At 44.3% G+C, this 15,441-nt stretch overlaps 2 protein-coding genes across 2 annotated transcripts; one reads left to right on the top strand and one right to left on the bottom strand.

Annotated features, from left to right (window-relative positions):
- The first annotated feature begins 2,408 nt into the window (after positions 1-2,408).
- On the top strand, positions 2,409-6,167 carry LOC117650754. The gene is made up of 13 exons (XM_034394351.1): positions 2,409-2,687; positions 3,273-3,342; positions 3,425-3,602; positions 3,677-3,739; positions 4,004-4,107; positions 4,199-4,321; positions 4,440-4,534; positions 4,629-4,673; positions 4,750-5,007; positions 5,082-5,200; positions 5,280-5,469; positions 5,551-5,754; positions 5,844-6,167. The coding sequence occupies exons 1-13, from the start codon at positions 2,436-2,438 to the stop codon at positions 6,165-6,167; spliced, it is 2,025 nt and encodes a 674-aa protein (XP_034250242.1). The 5' UTR covers positions 2,409-2,435.
- Positions 6,168-7,373: 1,206 nt separating this feature from the next.
- On the bottom strand, positions 7,374-11,181 carry LOC117650753. Its single transcript, XM_034394350.1, has 3 exons — positions 11,137-11,181; positions 7,941-9,497; positions 7,374-7,859 (listed from the first exon to the last, which is right to left on the bottom strand). The coding sequence occupies exons 1-3, from the start codon at positions 11,179-11,181 to the stop codon at positions 7,374-7,376; spliced, it is 2,088 nt and encodes a 695-aa protein (XP_034250241.1).
- Between the last annotated feature and the right edge of the window lie 4,260 nt (positions 11,182-15,441).

Here is a 15,441-nt window from a genome sequence, read left to right as displayed (position 1 = left end):
AGTCAAAGAGTTCAGCGTTTTCAAAGCGCAAAAAAATGGCGAGTTCATTGCTATGACCACTTTTGGGCCGCCCTACACTGCCAAGTCACTGAAAAAATCAGTGAGACAGCAGAATGAAGATCTGACATTCAATAAACACGGCCTGGAATGGGATGAGGGCGAACGTCCATACTCCACGCTGATAAGCACGCTGGAGTGTCTCACTGCGCCATTTGCAGTACTCTACGTCAAGGGAGATGATAAAGCAAAGTTGCTTCGATCCTTACTACCTGGCAAAACCGTGAAAGATCTAATACACTACAAAGTACCTCCACCATCCAAACTCCCTGTCCTGTCGGCGCGTTGTCGCAACATCATTCACACCACAACACCTTACTATGAGTGTACTGCCAAGAACGCGCGCCGCCTCGGTTTGTGGTTGGAGTACTATTTGGCAGCACTAGAAGCTGAACAGTAAAACAGGCGGGCGGTGGGCGCGCTGCGCCGCGCCGCGCTGAGCCAAGAATGGTATAAAAGAGAGGCCCCCCTGCCGTCTCTCTCATTCTCACTGCAACAATGGACTTGACTTTTCAACATCCATGCACGGCCCTCATAGTGGGTGGAACAGGCGCTGGGAAAACGTTCTTCATGAAGAAATTGATTGAAAACAGAGAGGCAATGTTTAGCACAGCTTTTGAAAAAATAATTTATTTTTACTCAGAATGGCAAAGTATGTATGATGATCTACGAACAGTCGTTGATTTCAGACAAGAACTTCCCATTCTGAATGACTTTCCTTCGGGGGAAGGGCCCAAATTACTGATCATAGATGATTTTATGGAAGAACTTAAACACCACAACAAAGAATTACTCAAATTTTACATCAAGGGATCAAGCCATCGGAATCTGTCCATTTTCTTTTTGAGTCAGTGTTTGTTTCCCGATGGGATGCGACAAATCAGTCTTAACTCGCATTACATTGTTCTGTTCAAAACTTCGCGAGATTTAGCCCAAATTCGAACGTTCTGCCTTCAAGTCGACCCCACTAACTGGCGTGCCTTGCATGAGGCCTACGAAGACGCTACTAAAGTGGGCCACACTTACATTCTGTTCGATTTTCACCCCAAACAAAGAGATCACTTGCGAATGCGCTCGCTCCTTTTCCCGGGGGAGTCTACTGTCATATACATTCCGAAAAATAAGTATAAAAGAGAGATGGAAGGTCCACTCTAGATCATTTTCTGATAATGGCTCCACGTGCACATACGCACAAAGCGCTACTTGAAGTCCTAAAGTCAGCAAAGCCAAAGCTTCGAAAGGCAATCTTACAACACGCACACAAAATTTAAGTGCGTACTCAGTACGCACTTCTAAGTGCATGCTTCCAAGCACGCTTCTCCAGGAGCGTGCTTATCCCAGTACGCACTTTGAGGAGCGTGCTTGGTCAAGCATGCACTTGCAGAAGCGTACTCATCCAAGTACGCTCTTACAAGTGCATGCTTACCAAGCACGCATTTCAAAGTGCGTACTGGGATAAGCACGCAGAATTGAATTGCTAGTTGGCCAGGCACCGAGTAAACAAGGTTTCCAACGGGTTTAACTGGGTGATGAAAAGAGTTATCTCAATGGTAAAAACATGCTCTTTTAAATCTCAGATCACCCATAAATCATTTCCGTCTCTGCTCTGTTGCCTAAGCCACATCTTGCAAGTTTTGAAACGATCATTTTCAGCCATTAGTTTGCATAGTCACAGCTTGTCAATTTGATGGGCTCAAGCCAATCCCCTTCCACTAAATCAAACAATCACTAGATAAATTCTCAACGCACCACATTGAAGCAATCCTCCAATTGAGGCTGCAGTCAAAACAGTGTGGAATCACTATCACCACTAACCTGTTTAGTAAGTGTGGTGACACCACAAGCCAGACTTAAATCATCTCGATGACGCTTTGACAAGCCCCGGCGTTCAGACGGGTCGACATCGTGACTCTCGCCGCTCAGTTATCCAAGGCGATGTCATCGAATCCATCGAAGTATAACTTGAAATATCCGTGCAAAGATTTGGGTAAAATCTCCTCACAGCCAAAACACCAGCCATTTTGTGTTTGAAAAAGGAAGTAAACAAATGTCACCGCCCGCTAAGAACATTCCAATGGCTACCACCTGTTGCTTCAACCACCAAAATTTAAAATTTCACCGAGTCAGAAAACTTTTTTGACAGAAATGAAGAAGTATTAACGAAATCAAGTTAAAAGTTTATCAGTTTCGCAACTGCCTTCGAAACTTCGCTGTTGTGGGAATCATTTCCTTTTGTTTCTTTGTTTTGTCAGCGTTGGTATGCCTGCCGCACCGTCCTGCGCGGTTGGAGCTTTGATTAGTTTGAAAATTGGTGCCGGTGGAAGACTGTTTAAGACTGCGAAGGACTGTCGATTACCTCGCTAATTATCTAGTTGAAAATGATTGAAGTTGTGGTGCTGGTCGAAGGCAGAGTGAAGGCGCTGAAGTGCGAGCCGACCGTCCTGGCGTTTCGGGAGTCCTTCGTGGCGATGTGCCGAAGAGACCCCGTTTTCACCAGGCGCTTGGTCACCCACCATCCAACGTTCTATGCGATGCATCCAGAGCTTAACCAGGAAGTGGAGTTGGAGGATGAAGACACTCTGACTGCGGCCCAGCCGGTCACCGTCAGATTCGCTACATTCGCTGCACGTGTGAGTACACCATAAGGGATGTAAAGGATGGACTTTGATAGGACTGTGTCGCTCTCTCTCTCTCTCTCGCTCTTCAACAGAACGCCCCACAAGTGCGAGAGAGACAGCACGACAATGAGTTTGAAATCACAGGGCTGAGCGATCTGCTTACCTTGTTTCGACGCCTATCTAGGCAAAACAAAGCCAGCGATTTCACACCTCCACACAGGCGCGTAGGAACGCCAAAAAAGTGGGGGGGGGGGTCAATGCATTGCATGTTGCCTTCCTCGCAGGGGATTGACCCGGGGCAGCTCAAAAACTGGGGTCAGCTGACCCTCTGACCCGGTGCTTGCTACGCCACTGCCTCCACAGCCACCCAACTCCCCCAGTCTCCAGCCCCAAGGATTTTTCCAGTTATGAAAGAAATGGCTTATTGGGGATAGGTGGGGAGCTAGACAGATGCAAAATCAGCAGCAGTTTAAAAAAATATTTTTTCAATTTAAAATTAATGGTGAACAACAACACAGTGCAGCAATACTTCCAAAACTTTTTAGAAAAAAAAGGAAAAAAAAAACATTTATAATAAGTATAAAATATCTGTTGCAGGAAAATGAAGCAACCAAGGCTCCAGCAAGGGCTCCAGATGATGAAGGGCAAGAATACTTAAGTTCAATTGGTAACAATAATATTTCTTTGATAATCGTAAAAGGGTTTTTGCCTGATAAGAATGAACTATTCCGCTGATTTTGTAAATTAAGGTGTGAAAGTGGCGTCTCGCAGCAATGCTTCAGCCCGGTGCAGTGGTGGAAGCAGCAGTGCAGCAAGCAGCAGCTCAAAGAGCATTGTGTTAAGCCATCGCAATGGTCCAGGCAGTGCAGCAAGCAGCAGCACAACCTCGAGCACAACAAAGGGCACCACAGCAAGAGAAAACACAACGTAAGCAGCTACATTGCAACAGTTTTTTATTTGAAGACTTTGTTTCACTATTTAAAATTTTCCATGCATTGCAGGAATGATGTCACAACTGCAACTACCAAAAAAAAGGCAGGCACAATTTCAAAGTCAAGGAAGAGGTAGGTTAAATGTCTATTAACAATGATATCCCAGTTTCACATAGAAAGCACTTAAAAACTAACAAATTTTGAACATACTGTATAGTCAACATGTTGGTTTGAAATTTAAAAGCATAGATAGCATTTAATAGCATGGATCATTTCTGTTAAAAGTTTAAAATTATCTAGTTCTTTGTTTGATGTCATTAGTTTAAAACACATTTGATGATCACAATAGTACACACCAATTGACTTTGATTAATTTTTATTTCTGATTAACTGCAGACCCGCTAGTGATTTGGAGTCCTCTGATGATGATAATGATTATCTTAGAGAAGCTGAGGAAAGAAGGAAAAGCAACATGGCTGTCCTAGAGGATATGAACTTTAGTGAGTGTCAAGTAAAATACAAACAGGTGACAAATTTTCAATTAGTTTTTGCAATTACAAATCTAACCATGATACCTTTCCATAATGTTAGTACCCAAAAATAAACCACGGTTGCCACCAAAGAAGAAGCTCCCAGCAAAAGATCCTCCAGGCGATAACCAGCTTCGCAGATCGGAAAGACTTCAAACTGTGCAGTGTGCGAAGGCATCTGAAAGTAAGCAGAACATTTTTATTTCTTGTGAAAAAAACATTGCTAATTACTAAAAACTTAAAACATTCTGGTGTATTTGAAGACACTTGAAAGTCTAATTTATGATTTTATTTCCCAAAAGATCTTGATGAAAGCATTTTGTCTGATGAGGAAAATGATAAAGAAAATGATTCTACAGACGCAGGGCTCTTTGACTCAACTACAGGCAATCCTAAGGTAATTTATTATCTATATTGAGTTTCTCTAAGTTAGGTTTAACTTAAGCTGTAGTTGCAAAAATATTAACAGCAGAAACCATGATGTATTGCAGGAAAGTTCAACCAAACAAGCTGTTAAGAGGCGGAAGCCAAACAAGGTATGCTATACCACCATGCGTTTCTAGAATTTTAGCACTGCTTATTTCCTCAATCTGACAATAATTTTTCTTGCAGAAATTACGATCAATTGGACAAAGAATTACTATATACAAATTACTGCCACCATTCCCACCGAAGCTGGTGGAAAGTTTTGAAAAAGGACTAGTGTATAGGAAACAGACTCACACACAAAGGATGAACGAGTTCTTAAAGGCCCACATCCTCAATGTGACGAAGGACTTATACCCATATAAATCCGAGTACAAAGTCCTGGAAATTCAAGTTTTGGCCCGACTAAAATCAATGAAAATTCCTGGTCTCAAGTTCTACAAAGTAAGTTTCTTTAGGGCTTCTTTAAAATGATGATGCATCTGTCCCTGACAACTTCTTGTCTATCCTTTTCACAGGGTCACATTCGTCGCAGTTTAAGTGCCAGCATCCGTAATGACAGGAACTGGGAACAGAATAAAAAAGAGAGATATGAAGCAGCAAGGGAACTTATTCAAATGGCCAAAGATGCTGAAAGGTAATGCATTTTGCACTTACCACAGCTAGTTTCAATGAAAATGGTGAGGGAGGTCTATGAAATTTTAATTTGTTTGCAGGAGAGCTGAATCATCTCAGAGAGTGATTGATGCTTATCAGGCAGATTATATTTTAAGACAGCCAGTCCGCAACAAAGATGAATCAAAGAGAGCCCTGGACGCAATGACAGTAGTTACTTCAGACTCAATCCAAAAAATGCCTGTGAAAAGTGCAATTGATTTATATCAGTATTTGAAACACCCAGATTTGGTAATGACTAACAAACATAATTATTGTAAGTGTTGTCCAAAAATACAAATTTTAACCCACCTATAATTTTCTCTGTTGCAGTTGATGTATGATTTTTCCAGAAGAATTGAATCCACACTTGAGAAGCTAGAGGAAAATTTTGAACATTCTATGGCTCCTTTGGCAATAATCCTTTCAGTAGATGAGAGTCCTCAGAATGAATTAGATAAAGCTCAACTACTTCAAAAGATTGAGAATTACTTCGAAGTCAGTGATGAAAATTTTCCATGCATCCAGTTTTGTGATGTGAGTTTATTCGTACCTGAAAACAAAAAGGCATATTTGAGTGACATAAATCCAAACAAAAATAAAATAAGAATCTTTTATGTTAACAGGCATCAATAGACACAACTGAGATCTTCAACAAGGTTCCAAAAGGGCTAGCTCCTGCACTTATAGCAGTACAAAATGATGAGGAACTTGTGAGTGCTATTATAGTGTTCAATGGGGAGACCCTATGCAGTATGGTCAAACCAAGAGCCTTTGACTGTGTAGCTTTACTTCTATCTGTATATGCTGTCTTTAACATTGATTTTCCCAAGGTGTATGAAAAGCAATTGCTGACATTGCACCACATTTTAAATGGAGATGATAGGCTAAATAAAATACCTAAAATAGTCAAGACATTTTTCAAAAAATTATTTGAAGCTATGAAGTAGCTGTTAATTAGTAAGGCAAAGTGTTGAAACATTTCTTGTTTTGTTCATTGTTTATTACTGAGTGCCTTTTTTTAGTCACTTTGCCAAATTATTTGAAGCGATGATTTATTTAGTAGTTGTTCATTAGTATGGCAAAGTCTTAAATCATTTCTTGTTTTGTTCATTGTTTATCACAGAGTGCCATTTTTTAGTCACATGCCATGTATTTTCCACATAAGGATATATGATAAAGTCATGGCTTACAATTAAGTTATCATTATGTTTAAACTGAATTATTAACTATATTAACCAAAACCATGCATTACAATTATTGTGTCTAAAGCATTACCTTTCCATTCTTGAGCATTCTCATTGAAATTGTGACATCAATTGAAGAGACACTTCTACACATCTCCACCTGGACTCTGAACAAGAAGATATGCCACAGGAACATTACGTGCTTGATTGAAAGAGTATCTTGTGATGGGAAAACTGAATGGAAGATCTGAAAGGCTGAGAACTTGACATGCTGATTGGCATCTCACAACTTGGAAAGCATTAAGGTTACTGTAAGGTGAAAAAACTATCTTCCAAAGTATAGGTGGCAGTGCTTTGGTTTTTGGTGATCTAGTTGCTTACTACGAAAAACTTTTACAGCCACAGACTGGACTCCCAACTCTCATTAGATCCAAAGTTATGAGGGTTTTAGTGTTATTTTAGTCGTTTACTAAAAATTCTCCTTGCGATGAACCAAAAAGTTTACGGAGGTGTGACTTTTTATTTTAAGACTTAATGGACATGCAAACAGACTAGCAAAGCCGGATTTGACAATATATGCATAGATAAGCTGTAATTACTCTTTGGAAAATGCGTTTTGAATTTTTTACTTAAATTTGGTAAAATTTTGGTATTTTTTGGTGTTTTTTTTAGTTTTTTTAGAAAAATTCCTGTTTTATGTTGGAATTTTGGAAATCCGGCTTTGCTACGAGATAGGCAAATCAATAAAGAACTTGTAAAACAAAAATCAAGTCTCGACAACTTTTGGTTCATCGCAAGGAGAATTTTTAGTAAACGACTAAATTTGTTACGTAAACTGCAATAACTCAGAAAATAATGGGAGTTGAGTGCCTCAACTTTGGGTTTAAGTTCATCTTATAGTAAGCAACCTGAAACCTAAATACAAACATGATGCCACAATTATTTTGGAAAATGATATTTCACATTTTTTCACTTTACAGTAACCTTAAGAGCTGGTACAAATTGTGTCACATAGCTCTTACACAAAAAAATGATCTCTCCTGCTTCATTAATGAAGAGTTTATGAATTCGTCCAAATTTTGAATCAGCACCAGCCTTTTCCACCATTACAACTCCACCAGTATACCAATTCCTTCCAGCCTTTGAAACTTCTCTCATTTCAAAAAGTACACTGCTTTCTGTAAGTTCACTGTACTTTTCCAAAAAGGCATCACTTTGGGGAAGGCTGGACACAACAATTGCTTTAGCACCTTTAACCACATCACCTTCATATAGAAAATTTCCGTTTGCTTTGCCTTCCATTATCTCCGCATTTCTTTCTGACAAGTATCTTGAAGCACAGGAGAAAGCAATATTTTTCTTGCATCGGACCACAGGTGCAACAGATGTGACCTTGGTGTGCATGCTTTCAGAGCGGTAACAGGCTTGTTGTCGAAGTGGGCCCAGAAGACGGATCTGCGCAAAGAAAGACTTTAAACATTTGGAGGCTTTCAAGCAGTGATGCTGTAAGAGCTCGGGTTTCTATTTGAGACTGACCTGCATTGCCAGATGAGCGAGGCAGTGAAGCTTCAAAATCTTCACATCAGGATAAACTTGAACAAAAGAGTTTCCAAAATGTTCCACCATAATTCTCACAGTGGAGACATCACTCTTACTATGTTCATAAGACTTGCACAAATTGACAAGCTTGATGCATTGAATGATCAGATCAAGCTTTTCTTGAGGACAAATATTATGAACTATAAACGGCATTAAGTGCAGTAGAACCATCATTTGAGAGGCACTTTGTCTAAGTTTCTTTCCATTCACATGAGAAGCTTCAATTACAGAAGGCCTACTTGTCTCATAATGTCCTAAATCACACTTGCTCTGTATTAATTTGTTGACAAAGTCCAGCGATAAAAGTGGTGTCACTCTCCGCCCTTGACGTTGAGGAGGGAAACACAGATCTTTCAAAATACGACGACAAAGCACTTCGACCACACCTTCAGCCAGCACATGCATGATATCCTGGGCGAGGCATTTTGTCACATCAAACCCTGGACAATCAGAGAGAATGCTTTTGCCATTCACACCAAAGTTTGTTGAAGGATGCCAGTGGTCCAGATATTTTTCATCGGCCACATCAATGTCACAGGCTTCTTCAATCTCATCATCAACATTTATGTTCACAACACGCACATGACGTACTGATCTTCTTGTCCTTTTACCCTGAAATGAAAGTACTTGCCTCACATGTTCATTATGTTCCTCTAACTTCCTCAAGAGATCAGGATTCTCCAAAAAGCTGTTATTTAAATCAATAGACTTGACCATGCACATACGGCATGGTCTCAAAGCAGCCATAGTCTCCTTGAAACCACCAAGATTGGCAGCAGCCGGATTGTCTGCAGAGGCAAACAGCAGAAACCCATGAAATCTTCTTGGAACACCTTGTATGTTGAAGACTACTCCTTCTGTGCCCAATTTCTTCATACCCTCAACAAAGTCCTCAAGGAAGTGGTCATTTCCAAATTCTTTTACAACTTTTACCTTCACTATTGCAAGAAGATTAATGGCCTTCAGTGAAGATCTTTTATCAGGATGAATATTGCCTAAAATCCAATAAAACATTCTTACATTATGCTTACCAGTTTTGGATTTCAAGGCATGACATGGTTCAACATCGTCGACATGGATGATAAAGCATAAAGTTTGTGGACCATGTTCCATTGTTACTTGATGATATTTATAAAGAAGACCATCAGTCACTGTTCGATAAAGTTCATCATCAAGAGGTAAAGGATTGTCAACACATTCCAGCACATCCTTGCAATTGAGGAGTTGTTCCAATTGAGGAAGAAATGGTATCACATAGCCATATTTTAAAGGAACTCTTCGAGGTATTCCTTGCTTGTTCAAAACTTCCTTATACTCCAGGACAACTTGATCTAACTCAACATTGCTCCCTCCGCTTGAATGCTTAAGGTAGGTCTCCAATTCAGTCTGCGTACCAACTCCTTCAAAAATTGACTGTCCTTTAAAACTCTCAAGAAAAGAAAGGACATCATCGTGGGAAACTGCTTGCCCATACGCTGTCTGAACAAAGTTCTCCTAAAAACATAACAAACAAAGGAATTTCAAACATATGTGGGTTAAATAGAATAAAAATACCATGATTTAACAGGAATTTAGCCAAAAAATATGGTCATTAAAATATTCAAAAAATATTGTTGATTTTAAGAATGGATTCACAATAGGTTGTACCTTTAAAACGTCCAAGTAAATGTTCATCAGATAATCTATGCCCTGTACAATTTCATCAACGGCCTTCTGGGTTGTCTTGCAGTTACTTTTTATGTCAGATAGAAGTTTCGCTGCAGGGTCATTCCACGCTAATTCACCGAGGTCGAGGGATCGACCACCTCAAAACTGTCTGAATTTTTGTGTTTCGCCACCAATTAGGGTCCTTATGAACGGTGTAAAACAGTTTTGGTCTGAGTCAAGTGGTTTGGGAGATATAGACATGGCTCTTTTTTGGTACATTTAATAAAAAAAATTCATAGTTTCACAAAAGTGCGCATAACTTTTGAACCGTTTGAGATATCGAAAAACCGAGCAAAGCGCGTGAAAGAGGGTACAATTCCGCTTCGAATGACGTATAAAACATGCACATCGAGTCAAAATTCATTTTCTTGTTATTTTTCACTTTTAATTAACTTTCTTAACCCAAAACACCAATTTCGTATTTTTTGATATTTTTGAAACTTTGCACAGACGTTCCCTTAACATCATTAAACAACCCCTTAAAATATTGAGCTGTGTATTTGAGAGGCCTGAGAGATATGGAGGGGCATGTCCACATCTGCACCCTTGGACCGCCCTGAGAGCCCGTTTCTTTGCGGTCCTGATCAGCCCGCGGCGGAAGTAACCCAGATCGGTCAGTATGAGGAGTTAGGATAGTGAATATCAATGACCACTGCGATCAAATCTTTCTAAGAAGCTTCGTTTAAGTCACAGGTGAACGGTAACAAACAATTTTCTTGGCCGGAGCGGGTGCGCCTGCAAGGCTGCATAGGCAACCCACAGCGCGTGCACTAGGTGCGGGCTGGCCCACCATCTCCGGCCGCAGGCGTCCCATCCTCGGCGTGCGGGCCCGGCACACAGCGGGCGGAAACACCCCTTTCCACGTGAAAAAGTCTTGTTTTCGCTTTGCAAGTCTGAAATTAACCCGTAGGTTCTGAGGGCAGCTAGAAACGTCGTTCATACTTTGAAATAAAATTTCATTGAAATCTGTCTTAAAATTCAATGGAATGCCTTATTAATATTTGCAAGGGGTTGGACTAAATTTTCAAAATCGTCCAAATCGACAATTCTTTATAGAAATGGATTCGCCTTGACAAGACAAACAAGACATGTCTGCGCATGCTATAGGTTTGAATGGAAAATGCCAGACTTACAGCCATGCGAAGCACCGCGCGCGCGACAAAATAACGAATAACTGCGTTCACTGGTAAAACTAAAGCGCAACTCAATGCTTCAGTCAAGCATAAAGTTACGCTTGAAGACGTTACGCTTGAAATAAAGCATAGGCTAGAAATTCCCCCATGCATTTAGATAGGGAAAATCTTGGCGGATGAGCCTGTAACGCTTGATTTCAAGCGTAAACTGATTACGCTTGAAAACCGTGGGTAATACTACGCTTTAGTTTCACCAGTGTTTTTGCTCTGTGTACAGATAGAAATTAGGTTACCAAAAAGGGCAGCGAGTGGATTGGAGTATCTAATTTTTGCTCCATCGTGAAGGGGACACATTTTTTATATCGATTCAGCCTAGTGCGGATGTGGAGCTCTGTAGGGCTTTTGATGCCGCCGAAAGAAACTGAAAAATTACGACTTTACGCCTTTCCCTAAAATGGCAGCATAATGGTCATTTGTAGGCCAAAATACAATCCAAGAACGGTTTTAGAATCGCCAGAAAGTGCTCTAGTCGGACCTGTGCTCAGTTTTTCTTTACGTGGACAGCGAAAAGCACATATTAACTACAAAGTCCACAATATTTTAAGGGAAAGTAACAGAAAAATGAAACCTTAGACTATCGAGCCTTCCTGAAAATAGATGAAGTTCTCTATCGGAAAACCGATGCTGGATTTGAATTCTGCATAGTTTTTTTGAACCTCCTGAGAAAAACTTTGATCATGGACTTAAGTTTTCACATTTGGACACTTTCGCGTCGGAAGTGGTGTTTTCGCCCACTGTGCGGCTGTGGCAGTCTGCAGTTGTATCGTGCGCGAGGGGGGGGGGGGGGGGGGTAGATACTCTCTCCCCCCTAAGGCACTAGATAGCTCCCTAGAACGTGGGCAATTTGCGGCAGTCTGCAAGTAGGCAAAATGCGTCGCCTGCACCCCCCCCCCCCCTTTCCCAAATCTCTGCTCACGCCACTAGGCTGGAGGAGACTTACACTGAGAATCCAAACGCTATGAGAATAGCGTCAATTGGTGCAATGCAAAAGCATTGCACGTGAAGTGCAATGCCTCCCCATTCCCATGCATTAGCATAGGGCATTTTCGGGATGCATTGCACGTATGGTGCGATACCTCAGCTGTATTGCACCATACGTGCTATACTCACACGGAGAAAAAAAGTTAGTTGTGACAACGAAAAAGTTAGTTAATTTTTCCGGAGCAAAATAAGTTGGTTATGACAACAAACTTTTTTCTTGCCGTCGCAACGTTAAGAAGATTACTAGTTGAAACAAATTTGTAGCTTCAAGGAACGAGAAACACTTGCTGCTGTAACTAGTTTCTTGACTTCAAGAGCGATTGAGTTTTAGTTCTGAGAACGAAGCCAATATTGTTCTGAAAGCAAATATATTGGCTCATGTAGGCAAAGCTACAAGTAATGAGTTCGATGAGGGACGGAACTGAGCCACGTGATGTGCAGGTTCTCTACAGATGTGGTTATTTCTGAAGGTGCGCGTCCCCGGGGAGACCAAGCATAAAACAGTTGATCAGTACAACCGACTTACAAAATTTTAACGGGCGGAGGTGAATGGAATAATACGACCCATCAAAGGATGCAGCGAAGTCATGACTACTTCAGCTACACATCAACGTGAAGTGGGTCTCTGCCCAACCAGATTCACGCTGTGAGCTGCCCGCGCGAGCCCCGGACCGCTGGACGATCGCAGCTTCTGCAAAGTGTTCAAGTCGCTGCGACGGACCATGACAGCATAGGCAGATCGGCAGCGCAGTGGCTTGCGATGTCGCGTCTCAATACGAAGAGTGCGGGTTCAAATCCCCATCCGGGGACTTCGATGTGCTCGATTCTTTTCTCCGAGCTTGCAGCTCTGATGCTGACGTCACAGGGAGATCGTGCCTCTGAGCATGGTTGCAACCCCTTTTAGGCGAGAGCCTCACAATTTCGTCGTTACAACAAAAGAGGCGTGAAGCAGTTGTAACGCGCTGGGGTAAACAGGTGTTTCGTACAGGCTCCCAAAACTGTGACACTGATGACAAAAAAAAATTTGCCGCCCTAGCAAATTTTTGTGAGTGCCGGGAACTAAGTTTATGCATTCGTAGAACGAGGTTTCATGATGATCATTACAAAATTGATGACGTTAAGACTACACCCAGAGAACGAATTTCTTGATTCAATCCAAATTGTCATTGAAACAAGAATATTTTTTCATCAGACGCTTCTAAGTCATTCTGAATTTCATTGAAGAATAATCCAGAGTTGGCACTGCAGGGATCTAACTGAGCGTATTTTTCGTTTGGATTGAAGCTATTCTTCTTGATTTGATTCCATAGTTGGTTTGCATTGAAGTCCAGCGCCACGTCTTTCCTCGCGCGGATCGGATAACAATTTTGTCAGGCTCCAACTAATCCGACTTTTCGCTAGAAATTTTCAATAAAATCTTCTCAATCCTTTTAACGCCAATGAAATCTTGAAGAAAACAAGAAAATCATTACCACTGCGGACAGGCGCGGCTCCAGATCCAAGTCCGGGGAGGGGAAAGGGCTGGGGTGTCGCACCTTTTGCCTACTGACCGGCTGAAGAGCTAGCGAATTGCCTACTTTCAAGGCGCTAGACCATCTCGAGGGGCCGTCGCACTCTTTCCGAAATCCGAATTTTTTTGAGACTTGCTATGAGCCACCCTGTTTAGACATGTAGGGGGTTGCCATTGCTGTCTGCTTGTAATGATGCCCTCTACTTACGACCGGCGTATGGAAGGGCGAGCAGTCACAGGCCGCCGCATGTGTTACGAGTCAGTTTCTTTGAGAGGTGGGGCGCCTGGTGGGTAGGCGGAGTTGCCTGGAGGCAGCGGTCGCGAGCGCACCGTCCTCCGGCTACCTGGCAAAGGGACGCGAAATCGGTCTTCCTCCGCTGGGACGACCGTCGAAGCAGGCAAAACTGCACGCGGCGCGTAGCGTACCTGGCAAAGGGACGCGAAATCGGCCTCCCTTGGCTGGGACGGCCGTCGTTTCAGGCAAACTGCGCTCGGTGCGCAGCGCGTTGGTGCGAGGCGAGGACCGAGCCGAGCCGAGCCAGGCAGCCGCCCGCCGGGCTAGCCAGTGTTGTAGGGTGCCGCGAGTCTATCTATCGGTAGGGTTAGAACTAGTGCCGTGCTACCGCCCACATCCTGAGGATACCACAAACTCAGCACCGAGAGACGCCGTCGCCGCGCCGCATCGCCCGCCCCAACGCCGAGGACGACGCAACGCGAGGAGAGAGGGACACCAACCAGCCCAGCCAGTGCATCCAACGCAGCGCGCGGGCCCCAGCGAGAGGGAGTGAAGGGGGGGAGGGGCCTCCCCGCCCCCTCCAGCGCAAGGTCTGGGGTGACCGTCGGTCACCGGGGGAAGGCCCCCAGAGTGTTTTCAGGTGCGGCGTGCTGGCGAGTGGCGCCTCCATCGTCCTCCAAGTTTCCGGTTTGAAGTTCGAGGTTCCAGCTTGCTCGCTTATCCTCGCGGCGACGGTAGTGCGTTTGTGTGGTCGTCGCTGTGTGCTGCGGCAGGCACTGACTGCTCCAGGCGCGCGGCAGTGCCGGGCCTACCAGGTTCCGGTCTTGAAAGCAATGGGACACTTCAGTTTCAGCACCGGCACGCGATAGTCCCAGGGCAGAGTGTGTCGACGAAGTGGTCGGACCGACAGGAGTCAGCTGTCGCTGGAGCTCAGGCAGAAGGGCTGATTATGTTGTGTCGGTCAAGGGCGAGCTACGGCGGACAGTGGCGTGCGGAGAGAGGGCGGGGCGCGGGCCCGAATCCCTGCGCCGTGTCGACGTCATCGAGGGATTCCCGGCGCCGCGTTTCGGCAACACAGGCGGTGCACCTCCGGCAGTGCTACACGGTTGCTGTATCCGCGCGCCCCAACAACATAACCCTATCTCGGTTCTGTCCATATCCGCTTTCCCTTCTAGAGTTCTCCGCGAGACGCGGTCGGAAGAGGCTCCAGCGCGACCCAGGGGCGGGCCTTGCAGTCACCGCGAGACCAACAGCGCGACCGCCACCATACGGACAACAGCCCAGCCCGACTCCTTGCGACCGAAGACCAAAATCCGCGATTTGTGTCCAGACGAAGCAGCGGCGGGGGCGCTTACGGACGGTCCCCAACAGCGGTCGCTAGCAGTGTGTCCGCAGTTTCGCGCCCACCATGCCAACTACCGGGAAGGGGAGGGGAGGGGAGGGGGCCGGCGGGGCGGGCCGGTGGCCTGCCCAATCCCACGAAGTGCAGCCGACGGCGCGGAGCCGGAGCCGGGCCGACCTGGGCCTGGCTGCCGGAGGATATGACAACTTTACAGTATACAGGTGTTCCCCAGCCGCATTGTTTGTCCGCTGCTCCTTTCAGACGCGAATGCCGCCGAGGTTTCGGCAAGCCTGGGCCTGCTGGTCTGGCCAGCACGTGGCGTAGGTTGCTGCTCGGGCAACGACCCGGCCGAGTTCTGCTGCGGGGGAGGCGGCAGGGAGTGTCAAAGCGACGGTTATTTTTCGCGAATATTGCAGGTATACAACCAGGAGTGTAGCTGGCAGCTCGGCGTGCTCGGCGTTGGGGTGCAA

The sequence above is a fragment of the Thrips palmi genome, unplaced genomic scaffold, assembly GCF_012932325.1.
Source record: "Thrips palmi isolate BJ-2018 unplaced genomic scaffold, TpBJ-2018v1 HiC_scaffold_5, whole genome shotgun sequence".
In the NCBI taxonomy this organism is placed as follows: domain Eukaryota; kingdom Metazoa; phylum Arthropoda; class Insecta; order Thysanoptera; family Thripidae; genus Thrips; species Thrips palmi.
This window is presented reverse-complemented; position numbering and strand designations above follow the sequence as displayed.

Bases quoted from the DNA above. Each gene is read 5' to 3' on its own strand.
- LOC117650754 (XM_034394351.1), top strand. From the start codon at position 2,436: ATGATTGAAGTTGTGGTGCTGGTCGAAGGCAGAGTGAAGGCGCTGAAG. The intron at 3,603-3,676 runs GTAAGCAGCTAC...CATGCATTGCAG, and splicing joins ACAGCAAGAGAAAACACAAC to GAATGATGTCACAACTGCAA. The intron at 4,674-4,749 runs GTATGCTATACC...TTTTTCTTGCAG, and splicing joins AGAGGCGGAAGCCAAACAAG to AAATTACGATCAATTGGACA.
- LOC117650753 (XM_034394350.1), bottom strand. From the start codon at position 11,181: ATGGAGCAAAAATTAGATACTCCAATCCACTCGCTGCCCTTTTTG. The intron at 9,498-11,136 runs GTAACCTAATTT...TTATGTTTTTAG, and splicing joins TCCACTCGCTGCCCTTTTTG to GAGAACTTTGTTCAGACAGC. The intron at 7,860-7,940 runs GTCAGTCTCAAA...TTCTTTGCGCAG, and splicing joins TCGCTCATCTGGCAATGCAG to ATCCGTCTTCTGGGCCCACT.